We start from the raw sequence: 23860 nt of genomic DNA, 5'->3' as shown, positions 1-23860 counted from the left end.
TGCGGTTCATTTAACACAGATCATCAGCTGAAAGCAAAAGAAGAGTATTATAATAACTTCTGACAGGAAGCATGAAACGTTTGTGTTGCTCATACAGTGTGCAACAGAGTCATCTGCTGGACACTTAGGCTATTACAAATGAAACATCATGTACTTTTGCACTGTAATTAAGAATATGTGCCAGTATCTAATTATTATTTAGTAGATTTTTTTCCTGCATGTCTTAAGCCCATAAAATAATAATAATGTAAGATGTTTTATTATGCAATAATAACAATTCTTATTATTTACAAAGGATTTTCTCTTTGTTATTTCTCACAGCTGATGTGGTTATATAATTGTTTTTTTCCACTGCTTATTTACTTTGTGTGAGTATATATAGTTCTACTGTAAACTGCAGTCTGCAAGTATAATAAATGTAATAAATATAAAAAAATATTTAGTGATGTAATTATATTAACTGCTGGATTGTGGTGCAGAAAATATAATTACAGGAACATCCCAGCATACTATGCATGGAGTGACCGAACGTTTCTCTGCCAGTAGTCCATCATTTGTGACGTATCCTGTTTTCACAGTCTTAAGTTGTGCTTTCTCCAGCTATTGTTTTCAGTATGTGGGTTTACAAGGCTTATAAAACACAAATGGTTTTACTTATATGTGATTGTATAAGCTTTGCTGAGAAAAAAAAGTTTGAGGTAATAATGCAAAACAATGCAGACTGGCCTTTTTCCATCATATTATTAAAGTACAGTACCCTTGATTTTTAATAATCATATTTGAGGTATTCCACATAGAAAGAACAGAAGTTAGAATATTTCACATTATAGGAAAGATGTGCTACAACTATCCAAAAAGGCCGTACTTCATGCCATATGGCCATGGAAGATTTCATTTCCTCGCAATGGGGATGATTTTTTCTCCACACAGACAACTGGCTGGACACCACTGGCTCATGACGGAGTGGTCACAAGTGGCCATTTCTTTCAGTTCATCGCAGTTGCTGAATGTGTTGATGTACGGACAGGGATTAGCTAGAAGTAGAAGAGAGAATTGAAAGTCAGTGAAGCAATAAACTCTTCTCAGAGTTGCATTCATGTCATCGTTTAGGATCATTTTGCAACTAAAAACAGAAATGCACTTACTGCACAGACCGTCTTCACAGTCGTCCGGACAAGCAGCACACGGATCGCCCAGCGAGTACGGCGGGACTCCTCTGAAATTCCCTCTGAAATGGAAGAAGAAACATGGATGAACACAACTCAAATTGTGTTTAATTTGGAAATAAAACCTTAAAATATCACATAGACGTACGCGCGGTAGTAATGGCATCCGTAGAAGTAGGAGCTTTCACACTGAGCCACGGCACAGCCGACCTCATACGAGCCGTACCACACCACCTGAACACAAGCACTCCATCTTACAATGTGCCATTTAATGATACTACAAGCACATGCATTGTAATTCTGCTGAAAAAGGACGTGTGCTTCATTGTATTAAATGTGCATCTGTAGTGCACTTACAGTACAGTACATGCCACACTTACTTAACACACTTAAAAAAACTTTATAAACTTGTCAAATTTAATAATGGTTATGCTTTAAAAAAGGTTATGCTTTAAAAAAGTGTTCTCTAACATACTACACCCCAAGAAGAGTACAGTAGAGTAAATTATGAAATCCTATATTAAGTCCTACTTAAGTGGGTCCAAAAAGCACTCTTCAACTGCATTTTAAAAAAAGTGAACTATAATACACTATAATCAGTTAATCGTGAATAACATGCAGTTAAGGGTCTGAAAACATTACACTTAAGTATGCACTTAAGTATAATCTTTAAAGTATATATTTCATGACAGTCTTTTTAAAACTGTTAAAATCTATTTTTCATGAGGGGGTGTTTAAGTGGCATAGAGATGACCAGTAGCCATAGATTCCCATGGTATTTTCTTTTTCTCCATACTATGGAAGTCAATGGCTACCGTCAACTGTTTGGTCACCAACACTCTTCAAAATATCTTGTTTTGTGTTCAACAGGAGAAAGAAACTCATACAGGTTTGGAACAACATGAGGGTGAGTAAATAATGACAGAATTTCATTTTTGGTTGAACTATCCCTTTAAAGAGCTCCTAAAATCTGTCTAAAAAAATCTTTCTTTCCTTCCTTTATTATTTTTTCCCCTTTTTTTATACGTAATAAGTATATATATATATATATATAAAATATTTTAAGCAGCAAATTATACATGACTGTTATATAAACTAAAAGCTACTGGCATTTCACTAAAAAAATTAATAAATTAATCCTTGTTGCCATTTGAAATATATGAACGTAGTTTAGAAATCCAAATGAATAATCACCTGTGTGTAATGTCCAATCGGCTGACCGTTGGTGGATCCGGTGGGATATTCATAATTGTTGACTTCGCTGTGCCAGGCATTTATCACATCAGTCCATGAATAAACCGCAGAGGCCTTAAAGAGATTTTCACCCATTTCATATCCTGTCCATTGGAGAGAAATTATTCAATGAGGGAAACTGCAGGACTGCATCTGGTGGGCTGCAGCCTGGTTGAAATGATAAAATTATATTTGATGTTTTTAATGATTTTAAGGACCTTTTTTTATTTTGAACACTAAAGCCTGTAAAAGAGGGCCCGATGTTAATACAAAGGAATTTTACGTAATGATTTTCAGAAATGTTTAACTAGTATTTTTAATTATGCATTGCAAACTCAATGGATCCTTTTCCGTTTTTCAATGCATTTTTCTTACGATGTACAGTAATAAACTTCAGTGCTGTATTGGTTCGTTCAGTGTCAAATCCTGAAGTGAAACCCGTCTGCGACCTGTGACACACACTGTCATTTCTTCCTGCATTTCCTCCTTCATCTGTATGGACTAGTCAGCATGTCAACACTTGCACAATCCTCCTGTATAAATATTAGGTCTATATGCATGTGCGTTGATGAAAGAAATCTTCTGTTTTCTCAGGTCTAAATTGCTTTGGCTGCATATGCTGTGGCCTCAAAATGTATTTGGACAGTTAAGCCACTTTTTGTAATTTTTTTTAATGCAAGACATACAAAATATCATAACAAAATATTGAAGCAAATTATATTTATATAACAAATATAGTACACAGGTACATTTTAAGTTTCTTTTTTAAAAAGAAAAAAATAGTGTTGAAGATGAAGGAAGTATTGTGTGACTTTTTTGTTTGTGATGAATCACAGCTGTAGTTATTAAAAATCATCAAAACAGCAATTAATTAAAAGACACTGAAAAGTTCAGTTGTTCAAAGATTTATTATCTATGCATTAATATTTATATTTGTTATTACTGATTTAAGTATCCAAATTGGTTTTGGGGTCAATGCAGATTCCAATTTGTTCAAATATATACAGTAACAGCTGGTAGCACTATGTATTATGAAAATCGCCCTAATAATAAATGAACTGACTGTAATTGTGGGTAGCATACCGTCAATCATGCGGCTGCTCGGTGGTCCATGTGTCATGTTACACTGATCAATCCAGCCTTGAGCTGACTGTGCCACAGCATCGCTCCAACTCTATAAATGACACAAAACACTTTCCATTCAGCATCTGACAGCATTTCACTAAGATGCATGTTTAAAATGTGAATTACAAGGGAATGATTTACCATTTTGAGCATGTTGCTGGCAGCTGGCTCCACAGCCATTCGGTAGGCATTGTGCACATCCACGATCTCCTGCTGGACAGAAGTCAGGTCCGTACAGACGCCTGTGAGGGGAAAAGATAGAACAATCAGTCTGAAGTATTTTCAGATGATGCATATTAACCAGATTTATATTAGGCAGTATGGTAATATATGCTTACCTGACTGGAAATCCCATCACATTAAAAGAGACAAATATGAAAGATGATTATTTTTGCTTATTGATAACAAAATCACATCTATAATGAAACTATAACAAATGTTTATGCTTAATATATATATATTACAGAACTGATTTCAAGCATGTTCATGACATTTTTAAAATAATTAGAAACAAATTTAGTCAAATGTTACTCATAGCAAATAATAAGTTGCCAGTATCATAAGCAAAAGAGCTATTTATTAAAAATCAAACTCACCAAGCTGCAGGCAGCGCTCATATGGAGCAACCCCAGGATACAAACTGTTACTGCAAACATTTTTGCGTCCTTCTGTCCAACAGATTGTAGAGGCGGTATGTAAAAAAAAAAAAAAAACAAAGTAGTAAAAAATTAATGATTTAAAATTATTGTTTGAAAATATACACCCATACACACACACACACACATATATATATATATATATATATATATATATATATATATATATATAAATTCACACACATAATTTAAAATATTATAAATTGTAAAAAAAAAAAAAAAAGTATATTTAGATTTTTTTGTAAATTTTGTAAAATATTTTTAAATAAAGTAATTTTTTAATGATTTTTTTTCTATTAAAAAATATTTTTTAATTTAAAATACAGGTCGTAAGAAAAATAATTTAGAATATTTAATTTTTTTTTTTACTATATTCACAGTAAAAATGTCAGGAAGAAACTGAAATTTCAATTTTGAAAGCTCATTTCGTAGTATAAATTGTAAAAAAAATAAAATAAAAAAGTAGAAAATAACAAATAATTTAGAATATTGTAAAATGTTTCCAGTTCAAATGTTAGGATGAAAGTCAAATTTCCATTTTGAAAACTCCTTTTGTAGTTCTTTTAAAATATAAATAGTAAAAAATATGTTTCATATTAAAAACAACAAAATACGTTTAAAAATACAATTTAAAATATAAAGTGTAAAGATGAACTATAATTTAGAATATAAAATAAAAAAAAATCGACTACAATTGCAGTCAAAATGTTATGAATAAACTCACATTTCAGTTCTAAAAGCTTCATTTATAGCCCTTTCTCAGATATATGCAAAATAAAATATAGTTGATAACAATCCGATCTGCATTCTTATGTCTGCTCCTCACCTGCCCATATGATGTGGTCAAGCCGAGATGTTGTGGTCAAGTCCCACACTATTCTCTTTATATTCCCAGCATCTTAATGACCTCAGGAACATATTCCCATGTCAGCAGTGACATGTGACACCACTTGAGCAATATGTTCAGAAAACAATACAAAACCTAAGAGGTTAATAGTAGAAGCAAACATGAGAGTGCAAACACAAGGGTGTAGGTTTAGTTTAAAGAACAGCGTGAATTAACCCGCAGAAGAATGAGGCAAGATGTCTAAAGAACCTGCAAACAAAGCAACAATGATAAATCGAACGGACAACGTGGCAATGGACCAGAGCGTATAGCTAAAGAATGCACATTATACTTCTTATTGAGAGGAATAATTAGTCAGAATGAAATAGAAACTGTAGACAATCGCCCTCGTGCATTCAGACTATTACAGTGTGACGTTTGCTATTGTGTACTGTATTTCATCAAGGGATTTATGACACCAGGTTCTGTCTGACTGAGCAAAATAAGCATACATTTGACCTGGATAATTAACAAACAGAAACATTAGAGTTATATCAGATAAAAACCATTAAAGCTTAAAGCGTTGTGTCACATCAGCTGTGTCTCCGGGGCTTTACAGTGGTTTTGCAGAGGGTTATAATGCAATGAGATGTAATCTTTCAAAGCATGACAGTCTATTGCATGGAACTGACTCTTTTTACATCATTGTAACTATTGAACTATTCCTTCCCTTGTCTTAACAGGATGATTTGATTTATTCGATGGCATTACTCTGCTGCAGGACTGACAGGTTTATATTCCTGCAGTTAGTGACGAGCACGATGCCTCTCAGGAGTACAATCGCTGAGTGATAAATGAAGTATTTACAGCAGGCTGAGCGCTCAGCCTGGACATTCAGATGTCAAGCAAAGGCAAATCATTTACAATGAACCATCATTTTGTATTTGTAATATATTACATATTGTATTTACATAGGATTCATTAGACACACTTAAAAAACAACAACTCAAAAATCGTTTTATGAAGTTGTAAATGAAGAATATACATTTTGTACAAAATACAAATACAAGAAAATACTATTTCAGTTTTTCTACCTCAAAATGTCACATTTAATTCAGTATTACATGCAATTTCTTTGTAATTGCATGTGATTTATGAGTGATTTTTTCAGTATATCTTATATTTTTAATTTATATTAAATAAGATCAAATGCAATAATATAATTCATATAATATATAACAAAATGTTACATTACTTGTAACAATTTTCCTTGATTTGTGACCTAGAAAGACTGAAAAATATATTTTCAGGTATGTATTCGGGTCATTACTTCCGTGTTTAAAAAATATCAATGAAAATCTGAACTATTAATTAACTTTGTACATTTGGACACATATATCATCCTTCTACTGTATCTATCTAATATCTATCTGTATCTAAAATTATTGTTTAAAATACTTCAATGGGATATAATTATATATCTGATTTATATTATATTTTAGATTAAATGATATAATTGATCAAATTTTATAATAAAACTTATATAATATATAATTAGTACAATGTTGCAAATATATTCAGGTCCTTTTGTTCACTTCCATACGTTAGAATTTATCTTAGAAGGTTAAACTTCATATATATATATATATATACTGTATGTGTGTGTGTGTGTGTGTGTGTGTGTGTAAACTTCACATACACACACACACACACACACACACACACACATTGTATATAGCATCCATCTATCTGTAAATACTTTTTACAATATAATAATCCTAAATATAAATTAATAATAAATTAATTTATAAACTATAAATATTATAAACTATAAATATGTATAGTAAATATACACATTATATTAAATATAAATTATAATATTATACTGGTGTATAAACTATAAATAGATATATAAATAAACAGACAGATAAATTATATCTGATATATATATATATATATATATATAGGAAGAGAGAGAGAGAGAGAGAGAGAGACACACACACACACACACACACACACACACACACACACACACACACAGTGTATAGCATCTATCTGTAAATACTTTTTACAATATAATAAACCTAAATATAAATAAATAAATAAATAAATAATATATTAATTTATAAATTATAAATATGTATAATAAATATACACATTATATCACATATAAATTATAATATTATACTGGTATATAAACTATAAATAGATATATAAATAAACAGAAAGGGATAGATTTTTAAACATCAAAATGACGTAATAATTCAAAGGAAAATGTATATTTCTGATGCTGACACGTGTCACCATTTCTAACAACCCTCTGAGCTTTTTTGCAGTTTGCTTAAATAGTGTTGTTGCGTGACGAAGTACAAATACTACATGTAGTGTTTCTTTTGAAATCATTGAAACGGCATACATAATTCCACAACAATTAGACAAATGATTTAGATGGGAGTAAGTCACTGCTTGACTTGACTTGACTTAATGTAAGGGTTTACACTTCTTTCAAAAAGGATTCTGAAAGAAAATATATACAAAACCATTCATCTTAGTCAAATTAAACCAGGTCCAGGCAGAGAAAAACACCCACAGGAACATGAGCTCTGATGCCTCGACAGACACACGACTGTCTGACCAGCAGGAGGCACTGTGGCACCAATATCTAGATTTCACACACACAAAGTTTCTTCAGGAGGTCTTATATGTGCGTTGATACATTTTGTTTAAAAATCACCTTGAATTCAAAGGTTTCCCCCAAAAGGTTTCTTTTGGATTTCAAAGCTATCTGTCATTTCAAGTGGTTTTCAAAGCAAGGTGGCTGATTGCTGATATAAAGTTAATGTTTCTGGGGTCACTTTTTATGCTATATTTAATAATAATTTATATTGTAAAACTATAAAGCTAATAAATGGTATTAATATTTTAGTTTCGGAAGACATTTATCAGCATGATATCAGCCTCACAATAGCCAAATATAGGCAGATTTATGAGCCTGTCTGAAATATGGGAATCTCAGCATCAGACGAAAGGTCACCAGAGGTCATGCAGTGCGTGTCTTCTGTGTGTAAGGCTTGTTTTGGTCCAGCGAGAGCATCAGCGCTGATGAAGACAGAGATCTGCTGTGGAAGCAGGAGTGAGTTTACTCGTCTTCTGCTGCACTGCACACTTTTTGTTTTCCTCTAACAATGCAGTTAGTGAAGTGTTCAGCGATGCCGTAGTGCTCTTTATTTTCACAGGGATTACGCAGTGATTAGTTCGCAATAAACGCAGCGGTAATTACGCAGTGGGAGCTCTCATTTCCCACAATCTCTCCTTCCTCTTCAAGCTTCAATGAAAGAGACTCGTTTGGTTGACATATCAAACGATCTCCAGTTTTGTTTTTTGACATACAGTGGGGTCCAGGAGTCTGAGAGCATATTTTTCTAATTAGTACAAAATGTTTCATTATTTGTGATAATTTGCTTTGATTAGTGACTTAGAAATGTGCAGAAAATGCATTCAAATATTTCAGTTTATTTGCAAGAATAACTTGTATGTGTGTGTATACACACACACACACACACACACACACACACACGCACACACAGACACACACATGTTGTTTTTTGTGGTTTATGGGGACTCTCCATAGGCGTAATGGTTTTTATACTGAACTAACTGTGTGTGCTATTGCCCTACACCAACCCTACACCTAAACTTAGCCCTCACAGGAGACTTTGTGCATTTTTAGATTTTCAAAAAAACACCATTTAGTATGTTTTTTTTTAAGCCTTTTGAATTATGGGGACATAGGCAGTGTCCTCATAAACCACCTTCATATTGTAATACCTCTGTCATACCCATGTCATTGTACAAATTTGTGTCCTCATAAACCACATAAACATGCACACACACACACATTTAAAAATTATACAAAACATTAATTATATTATGATTATTATATTATAATTGTGGACTTTACAATATAATTTTACATTATATATATATATATATATATATATATATATATATATATATATATCACACACACACACACACACACACACACACACACACACACACACACACATATATATATATATATGAAGTATTATATTGTCAAGTATTTTAAAAATTGAACAGCCTACCTCATGATGAGTAGTTATCAAAGATTGTACTTGAGACAAGGATCAGTCGCCACAAGGATTTCCTGTTTCAGAAAGATTCATATTCTTTCATCTCGGCTCATGTCATTAATTTGTGTCCTGGGGTCAGTTGTGTCCTCTGCTGTGCATAAAATCACCATCAACAGTCTTTGAAATGGGAACGTCAATCTTCTCGAGTACCTCAAAGACAATGTTTCCCATTAAAACACTTAAACTTCTGATGAAATGCTGGTGTGTCATTTTCATCATACAGATGGGATGGCTAAAATTACAGTGATTATGGTGTGATTCGGACAGGGCTGTCGTGTTTTTGTCTCTCAGACCGGTCTGAATAATGGATTCACAACTATAGGGGGCCATGTCTGGGGTTTATGAAAAATACATGTCTCTAGCGGGGCCGGCAGACACAGACCCTCTCACCCCAGAACAAGCCACTGCCACAAAACCTCCCCAGAGGAGAGCTCACAGGTCACTCTTTCACTGCTCAGTTACGTTTCACTGAAGCCAACTTTGTTTCTCTCAAAACTCTGAAAACAGAAGAAAAAGAGAGAAGTGTTTTCATACAGTAAGGGCACAGTGATCTGGATAATTTACTTTTGGTTAGGGTCATTTTGATTGCATGCTTTGGTATCTGCAAATCTGAGCACATTTGAGACATTGTCTCTACTCTAGAGGATTTAAAAAGGTTTTACTCACCTCCTTGAAGCTCTCGAATGTCATTCTCTGTTCCATGTACTCAATCTGGACCATTGCTTTTTCAAGAACTGGTGGTGTTTTGCCTTCACTGACTTCTTGAGCTTTGGTGGACAGAAAGATATACTTAATACTGACTTTTCTAATAATTTTTGGTCTGTTTCTTACACAAAGCTATCATTCAGTAGTTTCAGTATATAACACCTGAGTTGCATGTTTTCATCCTTTTTATAGCTCAACAGTCATGGAAATTGCACATTTAACTTGTTATATAGAAAGAAGCCATGTAAATGTTCTTGAATGAACTATATATACAAAATATAATATAAAATATACTGACCTCCTTTATCTGATCAAAAATACAGTAAAAAGAGTCATTAAAAAATATTTATTATTTTATTAAAATAATTATTATGTCATATAATATTGTCAATGTTAATATAATAAATAAATAATTATTAATACTATTACAATTAAATAACTTATGTATTTTAAAATGTAATTCATTCCTGTAACGGAAAAGCTGAATACAAATCTACCATTATTTCAGAAAGCTTAATTTATGTGTTGTATAGATCACTTTTGTTTCATTCATGTTTCCATTTTGGAGCACAACAGTCGTGCAAGTCATGCAAATAATTGTTAACATACAGAAAGATGCGGTGTAAATATTCTATTCTACTGTTTTTAAAATGAAAATTTTACCAAGGCTACATTTACATAATAAAAATACAGTAAAAATGTCAAATACTATTACAATTAAAATAACTATTTTCTATTTTAATATATTTAGCTATTTTAATATGTAACTAAGTTGCTCTCCATTTAACCTCTTTGAGAAACAATTGAGATCCTACAGAGAACTCATTGCTGATTTTTCACTCTGTTTACAGTATTTTGCTTATTTCCTTGCTCTTTCGGTCCTCCCGCATGCGGAGCTCTTACCATTGCTTTATCCTGTCATTTCTAAAATAATCTCTTTTTCTCCCTTTTATCCATCTCCCTTCCCCTCTCTCGCTCTCGTACTCAGCACCTCCTCCTTCTCATTCTCCTCAGTTGGATTCTTCAGTCTGTGGGCAGGAACTGAAGAAGCCGAGAGAGAGAGAGAAAGAGAGAGAGAGAGGGGGAGCGAACTGTGTCTGGGTCAGCTCGGTCTGTCATCTCAGAGACAGTCAGAGAGAGCGAGAGAGAGACAGACGGCACGCAGGCAGCAGGATACAGGAGGTATGTCAGAGGATGTGGTTTCCCTGAGCTTGCAGAACATTACACAGACATACTTTGAGCATGACCTAACGGCAGCACGCAAAGTGTGTTTTCTGCGCTCCGCTAGCTGCCTGCCGCAGGAGGACTGATCCGCTCGGGATCCTCGCTTCTTGGTATTACAGTGTCGTCAAATCCAACGGGAAACGTACCTCCGCTCTCGTGGTTCACGGGCAGGACAGTGGATCGCTGACTCAAACTTGCAGCCTCCGTGTGTCAACAGCTCCACAACAGGTAAGCGGTCTGTCTCCATTGATTTCCTCACTTCATGAAGCATGCTGTCTGTCTAGGAGGAAAGCAAACACGACAACAGTGCTGTGATAAAGAATCAATCATGGGAAGCCACAAGCCACAAGTTTGCCACTGTGTGATGCGCCACAGCAAACGTCTTGATGCGTTAACACAGACACTCCTTGTAAAGCCTATCACACAGATCAATGGTTTAGTTTGAGTCACATGTACAAAGTGTGATACTGACAGGAAGACTGCATACTTGCCTTCAATGCTTGACTGTTGGCTTTTTAAAGAAGTGTTTCTTCAGCACCTCGTTTCGGTTGTTTGTCTGAAATCAAAGGATTTTGGGTGTATTATAATCGGATGTATTTAAATAACTGTGGAGCATGCATTCACTAAGTCAAGTTAAACAGCATTATTTGTATTCACACTGAAAGCAAAAATGCAGCAAATGTAGAACAATCTGTAGATATTTAGTGTTTAAAGTCGTCGGCATGAAATCAAAATTCAGCTATTTTCTAAATGCATGTTATTGATCATACTGTGAACAGTTCATGTGTGAATGTTTTATTTTTTTACTTTTTTTGATCTTGTGGTCAAACAACAGACTTCTCCAGTCATTTAGTGTGCATAAGCCCATCCCTTTCTTAAAGTCAGCTGCAAGCTCACATTCAGATCCATCATCCAATCAACATCCGACGGACAGAAACAAGTCCCCGTCCTACAATTATTCTATTTCGTTAATCCGTTTCTCTCGGATGTACATCACAGTACAAAATAAAAGACCTGTTGCTACTTTTGTTTCATCACAACTGTAGTATCAGCTATTGTTATGTGTAGCGTAATTTTGAACCAATGAGATTTCACTGTAGGCGGGGCTTCCTTACACAACAGTGCAGAAATATAAACCAAAAGCCCAACAAAATATCCTGTTGATCATCAAATTAAACATAAAAATAACCTTTAGGGTTAATTTTTATTTTAAGCTTTTGCACAGCTTTTCGCATAAAAATTAAACATTATCATATACATTGACATTTTTGAAAGTGATATTTAAGTGTAATTTATTTTAAAAAAAATATTATTATTATTTTAAATTACATTTTATTGTTATATTTGAATTTAAAATTTACTTAAAAAATTTAATATTTTTTTTATTTTAAATTTTAGTATTTTTTATTTTAAATTTTAGTAATTGCACGTACTTTCTTACTTGATGTTTTTCTTAAAAAAATGTTTTACCAGTTTTAGCAATTTTAGTACTTTAGCTTACACTTACTGTATTTTCTAAAGGCAACATCTAATTTTCTAATTTGCATATATATATTAGAACATTTAAGTTTTTTAATGTTTAACAATTAATTATTAATTTAATTTAAACTTTTGTTTAAAAACGTTTGGCACTCTGATCAAATCAGTCAAGAAAGAGTTAAAAATTTTAAAAATCAATGCCAAAATTGGAAGGTCATGTTGAGTGCATTGCATTGTTGCACTTTTCTCTGTTGTGTACTTCACATTTTCTCAAATGTACTAGTTTATCAAAGTATTCCTTACATACATATATAGAACATTTGCATACTGTACACAGCATGCATACTAAATACTGCTGAAAGAGAATAAGTAGTATGTTAGTATGCTAATCTATACACAGTCTAATTGTGCTGTTGATGCTAGTAGGCGGTCCCGCTAACGGTGCCTGTCAGTCATATTGCCAGAAATTGCCAACTCTTATTATAAATGAATGTCTTGCGGACGCAAATCGCTGTCAGTGTGAACGCCCTTTAAGAAAGGAATGTAAGAAAAGAGAACAGAGAGGGCAAACTGTCATTAATCAGTTCCAGACGGCGGTTCAGAGGCTGTGTGCATTGAGTCGCGCTGCGCCGGGCGCCTCAGGAGCCGACACACAGAGCTGCTGTTGTCATGGAGGAATCTGGTGCATCATATCACGGGCTAGTCACCTCCGACCACACGCATACTCGCTATTAGAGAGTTGCTGGAAAGTAATGCTGACTTCAGTGTCATATGTGCATCAGCAGGACCCTTTTATTACAACTCACAGCCATATCACCCTGTAGCCCAAGACTGGTTGCCCACTGAAGCTAAGCAGGGTTGAGCCTGGTCAGTACCTGGATGGGAGACCTCCTGGGAAAACTAGGTTGCTGTTGGAAGAGGTGTTAGTGAGGCCAGCAGGGGGTGCTCACCCTGCGGTCTGTGTGGGTCCTAATGCCCCAGTATAGTGACGGGGACACTATACTGTCAAAAAAGCACCGTCTTTCGGATGAGACGTTAAACCGAGGTCCTGACTCTCTGTGGTCATTAAAAATCCCAGGATGTCTTTCGAAAAGAGTAGAGGTGTGACCTCGGCATCCTGGCCAAATTTCCCCATTGGTCTCTGACCATCATGGCCTCCTAATCATCCCCTTACACTGATTGGCTTCATCACTCTGTCTCCTCTCCACCAGTAAGCTGGTGTGTGGTGGGCGTTCTGGCGCACTATGGCTGCCGTCGCATCATCCAGGTGGATGCTGCACACTGGTGGTGGACGAGGAGACACCACCCCTCACAATGTAGAGCGCTTTGAGTGCTTAGAAAAGCAGAAAAGCGCCATATAAATGTAATGAATTATTATTATTATTATTAACTTCCTTGGGAGAAAAAACAAATACCAAACAAACTCGATTTTGTGCATTTTCAGAAAGAGTGGTACCTACCTGTGCAAAAGTCTCTGATGTGATGCTAGGGTGCTGTGAGTGGTTTGTTTTTTCTTTTAAACAGTGTATCATTCAAAACAGTAGCAACAAAAATGACAGGTCAAGTAACATATTTAAGTTTAATACTTTAGTTAGGGGTTTATTCAGATCACTAGAGTAACTAATAATAGTGATGCTTGACACTAATGAGACAATTATTGACTATACAGCTATTATTATTAACATTAGTTACTCAATATATGAAAAATATATTGGATGACCATATGTGGGCTCTTTTCCTCACGCATGTCCTGACCAGGATTTTTAAATTGCCTAAAATGTCCAGGTTTTCACAGTCAGTTCTGTGTAAAGATTACTCATTACCTTCAACAAGTATGAAAACAAAGCCAAAACCAGGACATTTTAGGCAATTTAGAAATCCTGGCCAGGACAAACAGGATGCATTGGTCACCTTAAATAATATTATTATTAATGTGGAAGGCATAAGTAGGTCTTTGATGAAAAATACATAAGTTTGGGACTATTGGAAGTAGATTTGAGCACGTTTGTTAAGATCTCTTCTACTGTCTTTAACAGTGGTGGCCTTTTTCTTATTAGAAAATCTTGTGAATAACAACTTAATCTGAAATTTCCTTCACCTTATAAGTCACACGCAGCAAAAGTGTAGCTAATTGCGTCTTTGACTCCTGCAGCTGTTTATTCTACCTGTATCATCATCGGAAGCTGGCTGGTGTGTTAGGAACATGATTAATACACGTGAAGCTTCAATATTTTGGTAACCTAATTAGGACAGAGAATCCTCTCTTGTGCTCAATTAAACCTAATTTAGATAATTGGAACGCCTTAGTGCATTTGAAACTTAATTAGGACATCCTTCCGAGACGTGACGCGCAGAAAGCCCAGTGTGTTATTCGTCAGGCGCTGTACCTGTGATCTCTGAATGGCTTCTCCTCGCGTTCAATTAGGGCAGGATCTCCTCTCCTCACCCTCTCCTGTGATTAGACAGCCTACAAATCAGATGTCACATTCGCTGTCTGTGCCACGCACTCGGCACCTTCTCCGCAGCTGAGTCAGTCGAGGAGATGAAACGCAGCTTTAGCTGTGCGCCTTGATGGAGGATGAATGGTAATTTTTGTTCTTCTCCTGCGTGAGGTGCCACTTTGAACGGATTACGCTTCCAGGATGTGCGCAAAGATTAGGTTCTTCCCTCCTGTCGCAGCGACGAGCTTCTGCCACAAATATTCAGGCCTCTGGCGATGCCTAGGCACAACACAGAACAATCAAAGCGGGAAATATGCAAGAGCTGCAGGAAAACACACGCAGAATAAAACAGCTTTAATATTTTTTTGAAGACTCATCGACTTGCTTGGTAACGAGTGGCCGGGAAAATTGCAGCGATATTGATTGAGTCGTGTTCGAGAAGGACATGTCGATACTTTGCTTGAGTGCAACAGAAGTTCAGCTTTGCTTTAAAAGAGGACAGATTCAGATCACTTTCTGGTAAAGTGCATTGTTTCAAGAAAAAGAGACGAAATGCTTTCATTCTCACTTTACAAATTTACTGGATTGTTTCCACTGAAAACAGTCTCACACTTTCGCACAGCATACTGTCTCACATATGGGCACTGGGGTGGGTGCTATGATAGAAAACTTCATTTTTTTCTTGAAAACAAAGGTTTTTTATTGGCATAGAGAGTTCCATGAACAACATTTAACATCAATGGGCTCTCAAAAGGTTCTATAAACTCCTAAAAATAAAAAAAAAGATTTTTTTTTTGCAGCGATTCCTATTTTGGGTTCCCCAATTAAACTTTCAGTGAACAGTTCTTAAAACTAAATTTTTTTCTCTTAGCATGAACATTAAAAAAATCTAAAGATCCTTCTGAGCAGTGGAAAGGTTCCATGGATGTTAAATGTTCTTCATGGAACCATAGATGCCAATAAAGAACATTGATTTTTAAGAACTTTAGGGAAGCAAAAATGGTTCTTTAGCATTGCTGTAGTAACCTTTCAACCATTCATTTTAAGTGTATAGTCACAATATATTCATTTTTCGCATTCTAAAATGGTTTATATATTCAGTGACCACAGGTAATGCCCATTTTTTAGGATACAAATAATTAATTTTTTACTTTACCGACAGAAAAAACTTGGATTTTGCTGTTTTCTCTTTTTATCTGAATGACATAAACTGAAAAATCTGATTATTCATAACAAATGATAAATTTTAAAACACTTGAAGGAATAGTTCACTATAGAAGATATTTTGAAGAATGTTGGTAACCTAACAGTTGATGGTTAGCCATGGACTTCCATAGTATTATTTTCTATACTATGGAAGTCAATGGTTACTCTCAACTGTTTTGAGCATTCCTCAAAATATCTTATTTTATCCCTTAAAAAATCTGACAAAAAAACGAAATTTAAGAAACGATGATATCATTTCAAATAAAGTAGCTGACATGCATTCGCTTCATAAGTAATTTGTCTTGTGCAGTTGAATTTTTTTTTAACACAAAATATAATATAAAGAATATAATTTACTCATAACCATATAGTTAATACAATAAAAAGTCTATTGCAAAAATCTCTGACATATTTCTACAATCACAGGGTTCCACCGTGATACCGCCCAGCTCTTTAATAAAGCAAATTATATTTGTCTTGTAAAACTGAAAAGGCATATAATCCAAATTAGAATCAGAGAAAGAGTGAAAGCAAGAGAAAGCGAAGATGAGAGGGAAGGCTCTCTTTTCTTCTCTTGAGTATGAAATCGTTGTCAAGGGGCCCGTTCCCATGGCAATTCTATCCGCTGTGTCTGGGTTTCCAGCGTGTCCGTGCCCAGACCTTGGACGCTGAGCGGATGGGTTTTCTAGGTTCATGCCGAACAAAAGGGAAAGTACCCCCCCCCCCCCCCCCCCCCCGTCCGAAGGGCTGCAGAGAGAGGGATTTTAAAGAGACAATCTGTCAGACGAGTTGCAGTGTGTCTGAAATTGGATTCAATCTATAATTGTGGCTTTTATTGTACCTGAGTTCCTATTTCTTCTAATTATCCATAAGCAAGCAGTGAAGCAGCGGCCAGGAACACAAGGTTCTGGAGCTTGTAGGGACATACAGTAGGAACGCTTTCCCAAGACACCAATCAACCCCAGTTTTTGTCTAAATTATGCTGTGACATTTTGTTTAGGCTTGACATTGTTTACCCAGGAAATGAGTCCTCAGAGTAAAACATGGTGTTTGTGCATCTCTCGTTAAACAGAATACTTCACCCAAAAGTAAAAGCAGTCTTCCTTATTTTGGCATATGATAGCTTTATGAAAGAACACAGAAAAGTAAGGCTTTATTTTCTGAAAATCTTACCCGTTTACAAGTCAGAATTTTCAAATTATTCTATTAAACCTATTTGCATTTATTTAGTAATCATAATCATCTTTTTTTTTTGCATCTTTGATAAGTTAATTAGATATTTTTGCTAACTGATCAACTTTGTCTAACAGTTTTACAGCAAATGTAGAAAATAAGAACATTGCCGCATGCCGTTCCACAATGGATTTTTTTCAAAATGCATTTTTTTCATTGGGAATTTTTAGAGAGTATAGCCAGTGTTTACCATGATACAATTAATAAAAATGCATAAATAACACTATGATGATTTGAATTTCTTGTATATATAATATTATGCACACACACATAATGGAAAATGTAATATGATTAAAATAAATATGGTTAAAAATAAATAAATTATCATATTAGTTACACACACACACACACACACACACACATATATATATATATATATATATATATATATATATACACATACATATATATCCAGATATTTTTCTTTGAAATAAGCATTTTTATCAGGCTCCTGAAAATAACTTTGGACATTTTTGAAAAGAATATTTTCAATAACTGACTAACCTTTTCAAATGACTGAACCTAAAAATATGAGACTGACAAAATGAAAAACTGACAAAAAAAAAAAAAAAAGCAAAAAAAAAAAAACAGATGGAATTTTTTGGAGGATGGAGGTTTTTGTCTGAAAATTGGTCTGAAAATAGTCCAAAAATAAATATGTTAAAATAATACAATAAAAACAAATAACTGATAATATTAAACAGTGCCAGTAATTATACAAACATATTATTTTTTAACTTTTAGTAACATTATCCATTATGGTTCATAAGTGCCCACAAGTCAAAATTTCCCTAATTCATCTTTGCCCCCTCAAAAAAATCCCTCTATATATTTTAAGCATATTTATTATACTAGCATATAGTATTTCTAATCTAACGCTTTTAGAGTGGTTTTTGTCTTGTTTGGATCTTGACAGTGACATCATCTCTTCAAGTGTGTTCACATTCCCTCACAATGTCCTGCTCAGGTGAGGGATCTTTGTTGAGATCAGGACGTCCAGGAAGGAAGGAGGAAGTCCAAACAGGGAGACTGCCTCATTCCTACCCCAGGAGAGCATTCTCCCTGCTGAACCGACAAAACATGAGTCAGGAAACCATGCCTTGTGCCTTATTTGCCACATTAAAAAAATGGGTCAAAGGAAGAGTAGTGTTTTTGAGTCTCTCTTTGAGGGAATGCATCTCTAAACACGAGCTGAACCGCAGCTTTGAACAGAGCCGCAAACCGTGACATTGAAGTTTTGTCCTTTGCACGCAGTTATTGAATTAGAGCAGTGAGGAATGCTGAAACCGAGCGGGGTCATCATAGGTGGCTCATCGCTTTTCCCTGATGGGTTGTTGCTGGGAAAATTATAATTTTTACAAACATTTCCTGAAAGATATAAGACACTTGCTAAGCACAAAGAGGTTGTGGAACAAATGAACGTGGACTAGTGCAATACTGGAAGTGAACTCTTTTCTTGTCAGTCTACAGTGCATGAGGGAGCTGTTGCCAGGTTGACTAGAGAGACAATGCTGCCAAAAACTCATAGCGTGAAGCAGAACCTCGGGGAGGGAGTAGTCGCTCTGAAATCATAAACATCTCCCACTTCCTCTGTCAGCTCTAAAAATACCTCGCCTCTTCGTTTCATGGCCCCCCTCCTCGTCTCTATCAGCTATGCAAATATCAACCCTCCAACCAACTTTGTTTTCCTCACGCGCTGTACCACCTCTTTCGTTTTTTTATTTTGCTTGCTTTCTCTCTCTGACGGACCACACGCTTAGCCTGTTGCCTCTAGAGAGAGCAACATGGAGCGATGTCTGAAAAAGCCACTTTTTTGCAAGTTGTTATGTCAAAGACGGCTATTTTAGGGGCAGTCTGTTGTTTTTCCATCTGATTGATATTTGAAAGAGAGCTGACCTGCCTTTTAGGATAAAAGTACTGTTTACAGAGTCGAAACATTTGACATTCAGTAACATTCAGGTTCTATAATACAAAAATTCTCGCGAACCAACATGAAATCAGAACTGACTGTTTACTTTTTTGTTTTTAAAGCATGTTCCTGGTATTACTCTGCACAGTTAAATTATATTTTGATATTTACTCACTAAAGCCGCATCTTTTTTATTAAAAACACAGCAAAAAATTGTGATATATTTTTACAATGTAAAATAGCTTTTTTCTATTTGAATTGATTTTAAAATGTAATTTATTTCTGTGATGCAAAGCTGAATTTTCAGCATCATTACTCCATGTTTTATTATTATCAATGTAGAAAAGTGCTGCTTAATATTTTTGTGGAAACCATGATATTTTTATAAATAGAAAGCTAGAAAGAATAGCATTTATTTGAAAATCCTTTAAAATGTACTAGAAAATTACTATAAATCTTTAGCAACATTATAAATAGATTTACCTTTTTTAATTTTTTTGATCAATTTAATGCATCCTTCCTGAATAAACGTATCAGCTTAAAAAATAACCTACATTTTTCACACCCACTTTTCACAATCAATTCTCAATGGACAAATAGTCCCACCTTTCAATGAATTCTCATTAAACAGCCTGTTCCAATTTACCGAATCAAAATCAGTTGTGCGCCCATTTCCTTTTGACTTCCCGTGCCAAAAAATCACTACAAGTCTAAACTCTTTCCGGACTTCATTCGTTCAATCAATCAGATTAAAAAAATCCAATTGCTGATGCATGACCGTTGTACCCGAGATGCCATTTCCCCGACTGGATTCAGCCACGGATAGCCGAACGCATCCATTCACGTCCATGTCACTGGAAACAGTGATTTTTATGACAGCGTTCATAAATCTGCATGGCCTCTCGTCTGGGCCCTAATTAAAGTTGCCCTGCCGCTGGAGTTGCCGGCACGCTGTGCATTATCCTGACTCCTAATGAACAATCTGCTCCTTGATTTTCTGTGATTGATTCTCACCTTTTCATTCGAGCCGCTCACCTCATTAACCGTGTATTCTCTAGAACCCTCGGCCGTCACCGCCTCTCAGATTATACGTCCTGGCCGCTGTAATTAGACAGGAACATAATAGAGAGTATTCTTCATCAATGGCCCACCCTAGGTTTAATCAGCTGGCCACAATGGGATATTACCTGCACCCTTCTGATCCGCTCGCGACTGTCGGCGGCTGTCACTTTAGATTTGGAAAAGGAGGGCGCTTTGGCTGACGAACAGAGAGCACTTTTGGCCTCTCGCTGGCTGGACATGTTAATTCCCAGCCTGCCAGTTGAGAGATTGGGCTCCCATGATGAGCCGAAGCCCATTTATGCCTCTTATTTATTTATTTCCTAGCCGATTTTGTAATCTGGTGTGCCCTTAATTGGTTGCTTTCTGCCAAACAAGCACAGGATGAGGCAGTACCTGGCTGAAAGGAACTGTAGAACAGCAATGTCCACTCTTTTGCTGTGCATGCCGAGGCAAATTAATGTGGTACGTGAGAAAATGGACAGATTACTTTCCACATGGGAAACACCTGAAAGAAAGCAGAACGTGAATGGAGTTAGTCGTAATGAGATTGAAATCGAAATTGGAGTTTTGTGGTTCTGTAGACCTTGTCTATTAGGTTTAAGGACATCTACATGCTAGTGTACTGCTGAGCTGACATCTAAACCTTTAGGAGATATATGCAGTATAAAAAAATGTGCCTGACAGACAGATGAAGCCCTAAGCGTATTAAACACAAAGCGGGCACCTTGCATACTGTGTACAGTGACTAAAAGTATTGATGACTACAGCATATGCAAATTGTTGTTGAATAAAAAGTGAATGTCATTATAAAATAGAATGAGAACAGAATGAGAATGTCTCTCCCCTTTAGCACCACCTGCCACTGACAAGCAATAACAAGTACAAACTATGGACTATATTTGGAAGTGAATACTAGCTTACTGCTAACTGAATACTCTGCAGTATATACTGTTTATGGCCTACTATTGTTTGAATAATAACATGTGAAACAGAATGCATTATGCAATTAATAATAACAGTAGTTCGAACATCTGCATGTTTTAATAAGTGGTGTCCAATCATCTTGGAAATTAAAAAAATAAAAACTTAAAATAAAATACAATAAAATAAAACTTAATATAGAATATAATAATAGAATTATATTATTATTAGTGGTAATAATAATAATATACAAATAACTAATTTTTTTAATAATCTAATTTATTATTTTTAATTTTTTTATTTAAATGTTATTATTTTTAGCATCATGAATGTATTACAATTTTTCATTTATATTAAAATTATTATTACATGAATATTGAGTTTTGACAATAATGACCAGAGTAATAATAATGTCATAATTTAATATAATTATTACATTTTTTATAAATAATTTAAAAATGATATATATTTATAAATTAAATAATAAATTATTTATCGGGAAAGGTCTACAAGCCAGGATTCGAACTCAGGATGCCCAAAGCACTATGGTGCCTATTTTACATGATGCATACAGTAAATAGCTAGTTATTGGATATATATAATACAAATACAAAATGTAGGCTATCCATCACTCCTAAAAATTAAGGTTCTTCATTGCCATCTATGGTTCCATAAAGAACATCCATGGAACTTTTCCAATGCACAAAAGGTTCTTTAAAGTGCAAAAAGATTCTTGAGATTATTAAAATGTTCTTCACACTAAAAAAAAAAAAAAATTGGTTATTTTAAGAAGAGTTCACTGAAAGGCTCTTTATGGACCCCAAAATGTTTTTTTGTGGTATCGCTGAAAATCCCCTTTTGGAACCTTTATTTTTAAGAGTGTATTGAATTGCAGGTCAGCTCTGATGTGTCTGCATCTACAGTGGTGTTGTTGTGAATGCTGAAGACATTGTGTGAACCTCTTTGTCTTTCTGACCGTGTCTCTTTCATCCCAGGCTTAAGTGCGCACTCGTTCGGCAGAAATGGGCTGCGGGTTGAGGAAGTACCGTCAGATGGAAGACAACAGTCCAGGAAAGATTTACTCCACCCTCAAGAGACCGCAGGTGGAGACCAAGATCGGGGTGGCCTACACGTACCACCACGTGGACTTCCTGGTGGGGAAAGACGGTAAGCTGTCAGTCGTTCTTCTATCTCTGGTGAATTCACTCTGATATCGAGTGACTTTTAAAAGAGACGATCAGCAGAGTTAGAAATGTTGAGGTAAGGATAATCTGCGAGGAACTTTTGAAAGGAGAAATCAAACCGTGGCACACGGAGATTCTCCAACAACGTTCCTTGATTCTTTGCTGCTCCGCAAATCCCCGAAGTGATGACACTTGCAAATGACAAACCACAAATCCTCCCAGAATTATCTCTGTGAATCACAGCTGCCTGGTAATTCTGCAGCACACGCTCACGACAGACTGTACCTGACTCTCTGGCAGTCGATGTGTTCCTATGAGGAGGCTCTCAGGTGCGCGGAGAGGTGTCTGTGATCTGTGAGGCGGCTGCCGGGGAGATGTTGGAGCCCGCGGGCTGTGAGGTGGCTAATGGGGGAAGATCCAGAGGGCCTTGGCTAAATATAGCTGTCAGTGTTGTTATTTCTCACAAGTGGAGCTCAGCTTGGGCTGGGAGGGAGTGTGTCGAGATGTAGTGTGAGCCAGAAGTCTCGCTGACATCTTACCCCACAGATCAGAATAATCCTGTAAGGAGGATTCAGATGAATGCCAAGGTCAATCTCTCTCTCTGGGTGGGCGGAAACCCACAAAAATACAGTTTTTCCTCCTTCCTTCTCTTGAGAAAATCCTAGTTTCACTGTATCTGTCATTAAACAAACAGGGATGGTGGGACGTATTTGCTCCACTGCGTTGGCATCTTACCCACAATAATCCATCCATCCACTATCTATCATTCTTAAACCCTCAAATTCTTAAACCCTCAAACTGTAATGGTTTTTAAACTTTCTTCTATCTATCCCATCCATCCATCATCATGTATCTATCATTCTGGCATGATATTTTTTTATCTATCCATCCATCCATCCATCCATTAGTAGATTGAAATAAACCCTCAAATTAACTTTCTTCTATCTATCCCATCCATCGTTCTACGTGTCTGTTCTATCTATCTATCTATCCATCCATCCATCCATCCATCCATCCATCCATCCATCCATCCATCCATCCATCCATCCATCCATCCATCCATCCATCCATCCATCCATCCATCCATCCATCCATCCATCCATCTCCCATTATAACTTCCATCCATCCATCCATCCATCCACCATCCGTCCGTCCATCCATCCATCCATCCATCCATCCATTATCTACTTTGCTATAAACCCTCAAACTCCAATGGTTTTTAAAAAAATTTCTATCTATCTTTTCCCCTAAACTTTCAAGCAAGGCTTTCAAGCCAACATTCAAAGTTTGTGTTGACAAACCTTTCTTTTCTAGT

General features: G+C 35.6%; 2 protein-coding genes across 3 annotated transcripts in view; one reads left to right on the top strand and one right to left on the bottom strand.

Annotated features, from left to right (window-relative positions):
• Positions 1–891: 891 nt before the first annotated feature.
• Positions 892–20736, bottom strand: LOC306887842 (cysteine-rich venom protein pseudecin-like; the record flags this gene model as incomplete). The annotated part of the gene is made up of 11 exons (XM_079445842.1): positions 892–1034; positions 1146–1228; positions 1315–1400; positions 2361–2503; positions 3483–3573; positions 3666–3766; positions 3863–3866; positions 9848–9948; positions 10871–10914; positions 11257–11390; positions 20566–20736. The coding sequence occupies 11 exons, from the start codon at positions 20734–20736 to the stop codon at positions 892–894; spliced, it is 1101 nt and encodes a 366-aa protein (XP_079301968.1).
• Positions 10961–23860, top strand: part of LOC306887933 (raftlin-like) — an 84953-nt gene continuing 72053 nt past the window's right edge. The window contains exons 1-2 of one of the 2 annotated variants that reach the window (XM_079445983.1): positions 10961–11338; positions 22357–22528. In XM_079445983.1, the coding sequence (XP_079302109.1) occupies positions 22384–22528 (145 nt within the window). In that variant the 5' untranslated portion in view covers positions 10961–11338; positions 22357–22383. The remainder of the gene's footprint in view (positions 11339–22356; positions 22529–23860) is intronic. The other variant, XM_079445984.1, reaches the window with a different exon arrangement.

This window comes from Barbus barbus (genome assembly GCF_936440315.1).
Source record: "Barbus barbus genome assembly, chromosome: 21".
Taxonomy (NCBI): domain Eukaryota; kingdom Metazoa; phylum Chordata; class Actinopteri; order Cypriniformes; family Cyprinidae; genus Barbus; species Barbus barbus.
This window is presented reverse-complemented; position numbering and strand designations above follow the sequence as displayed.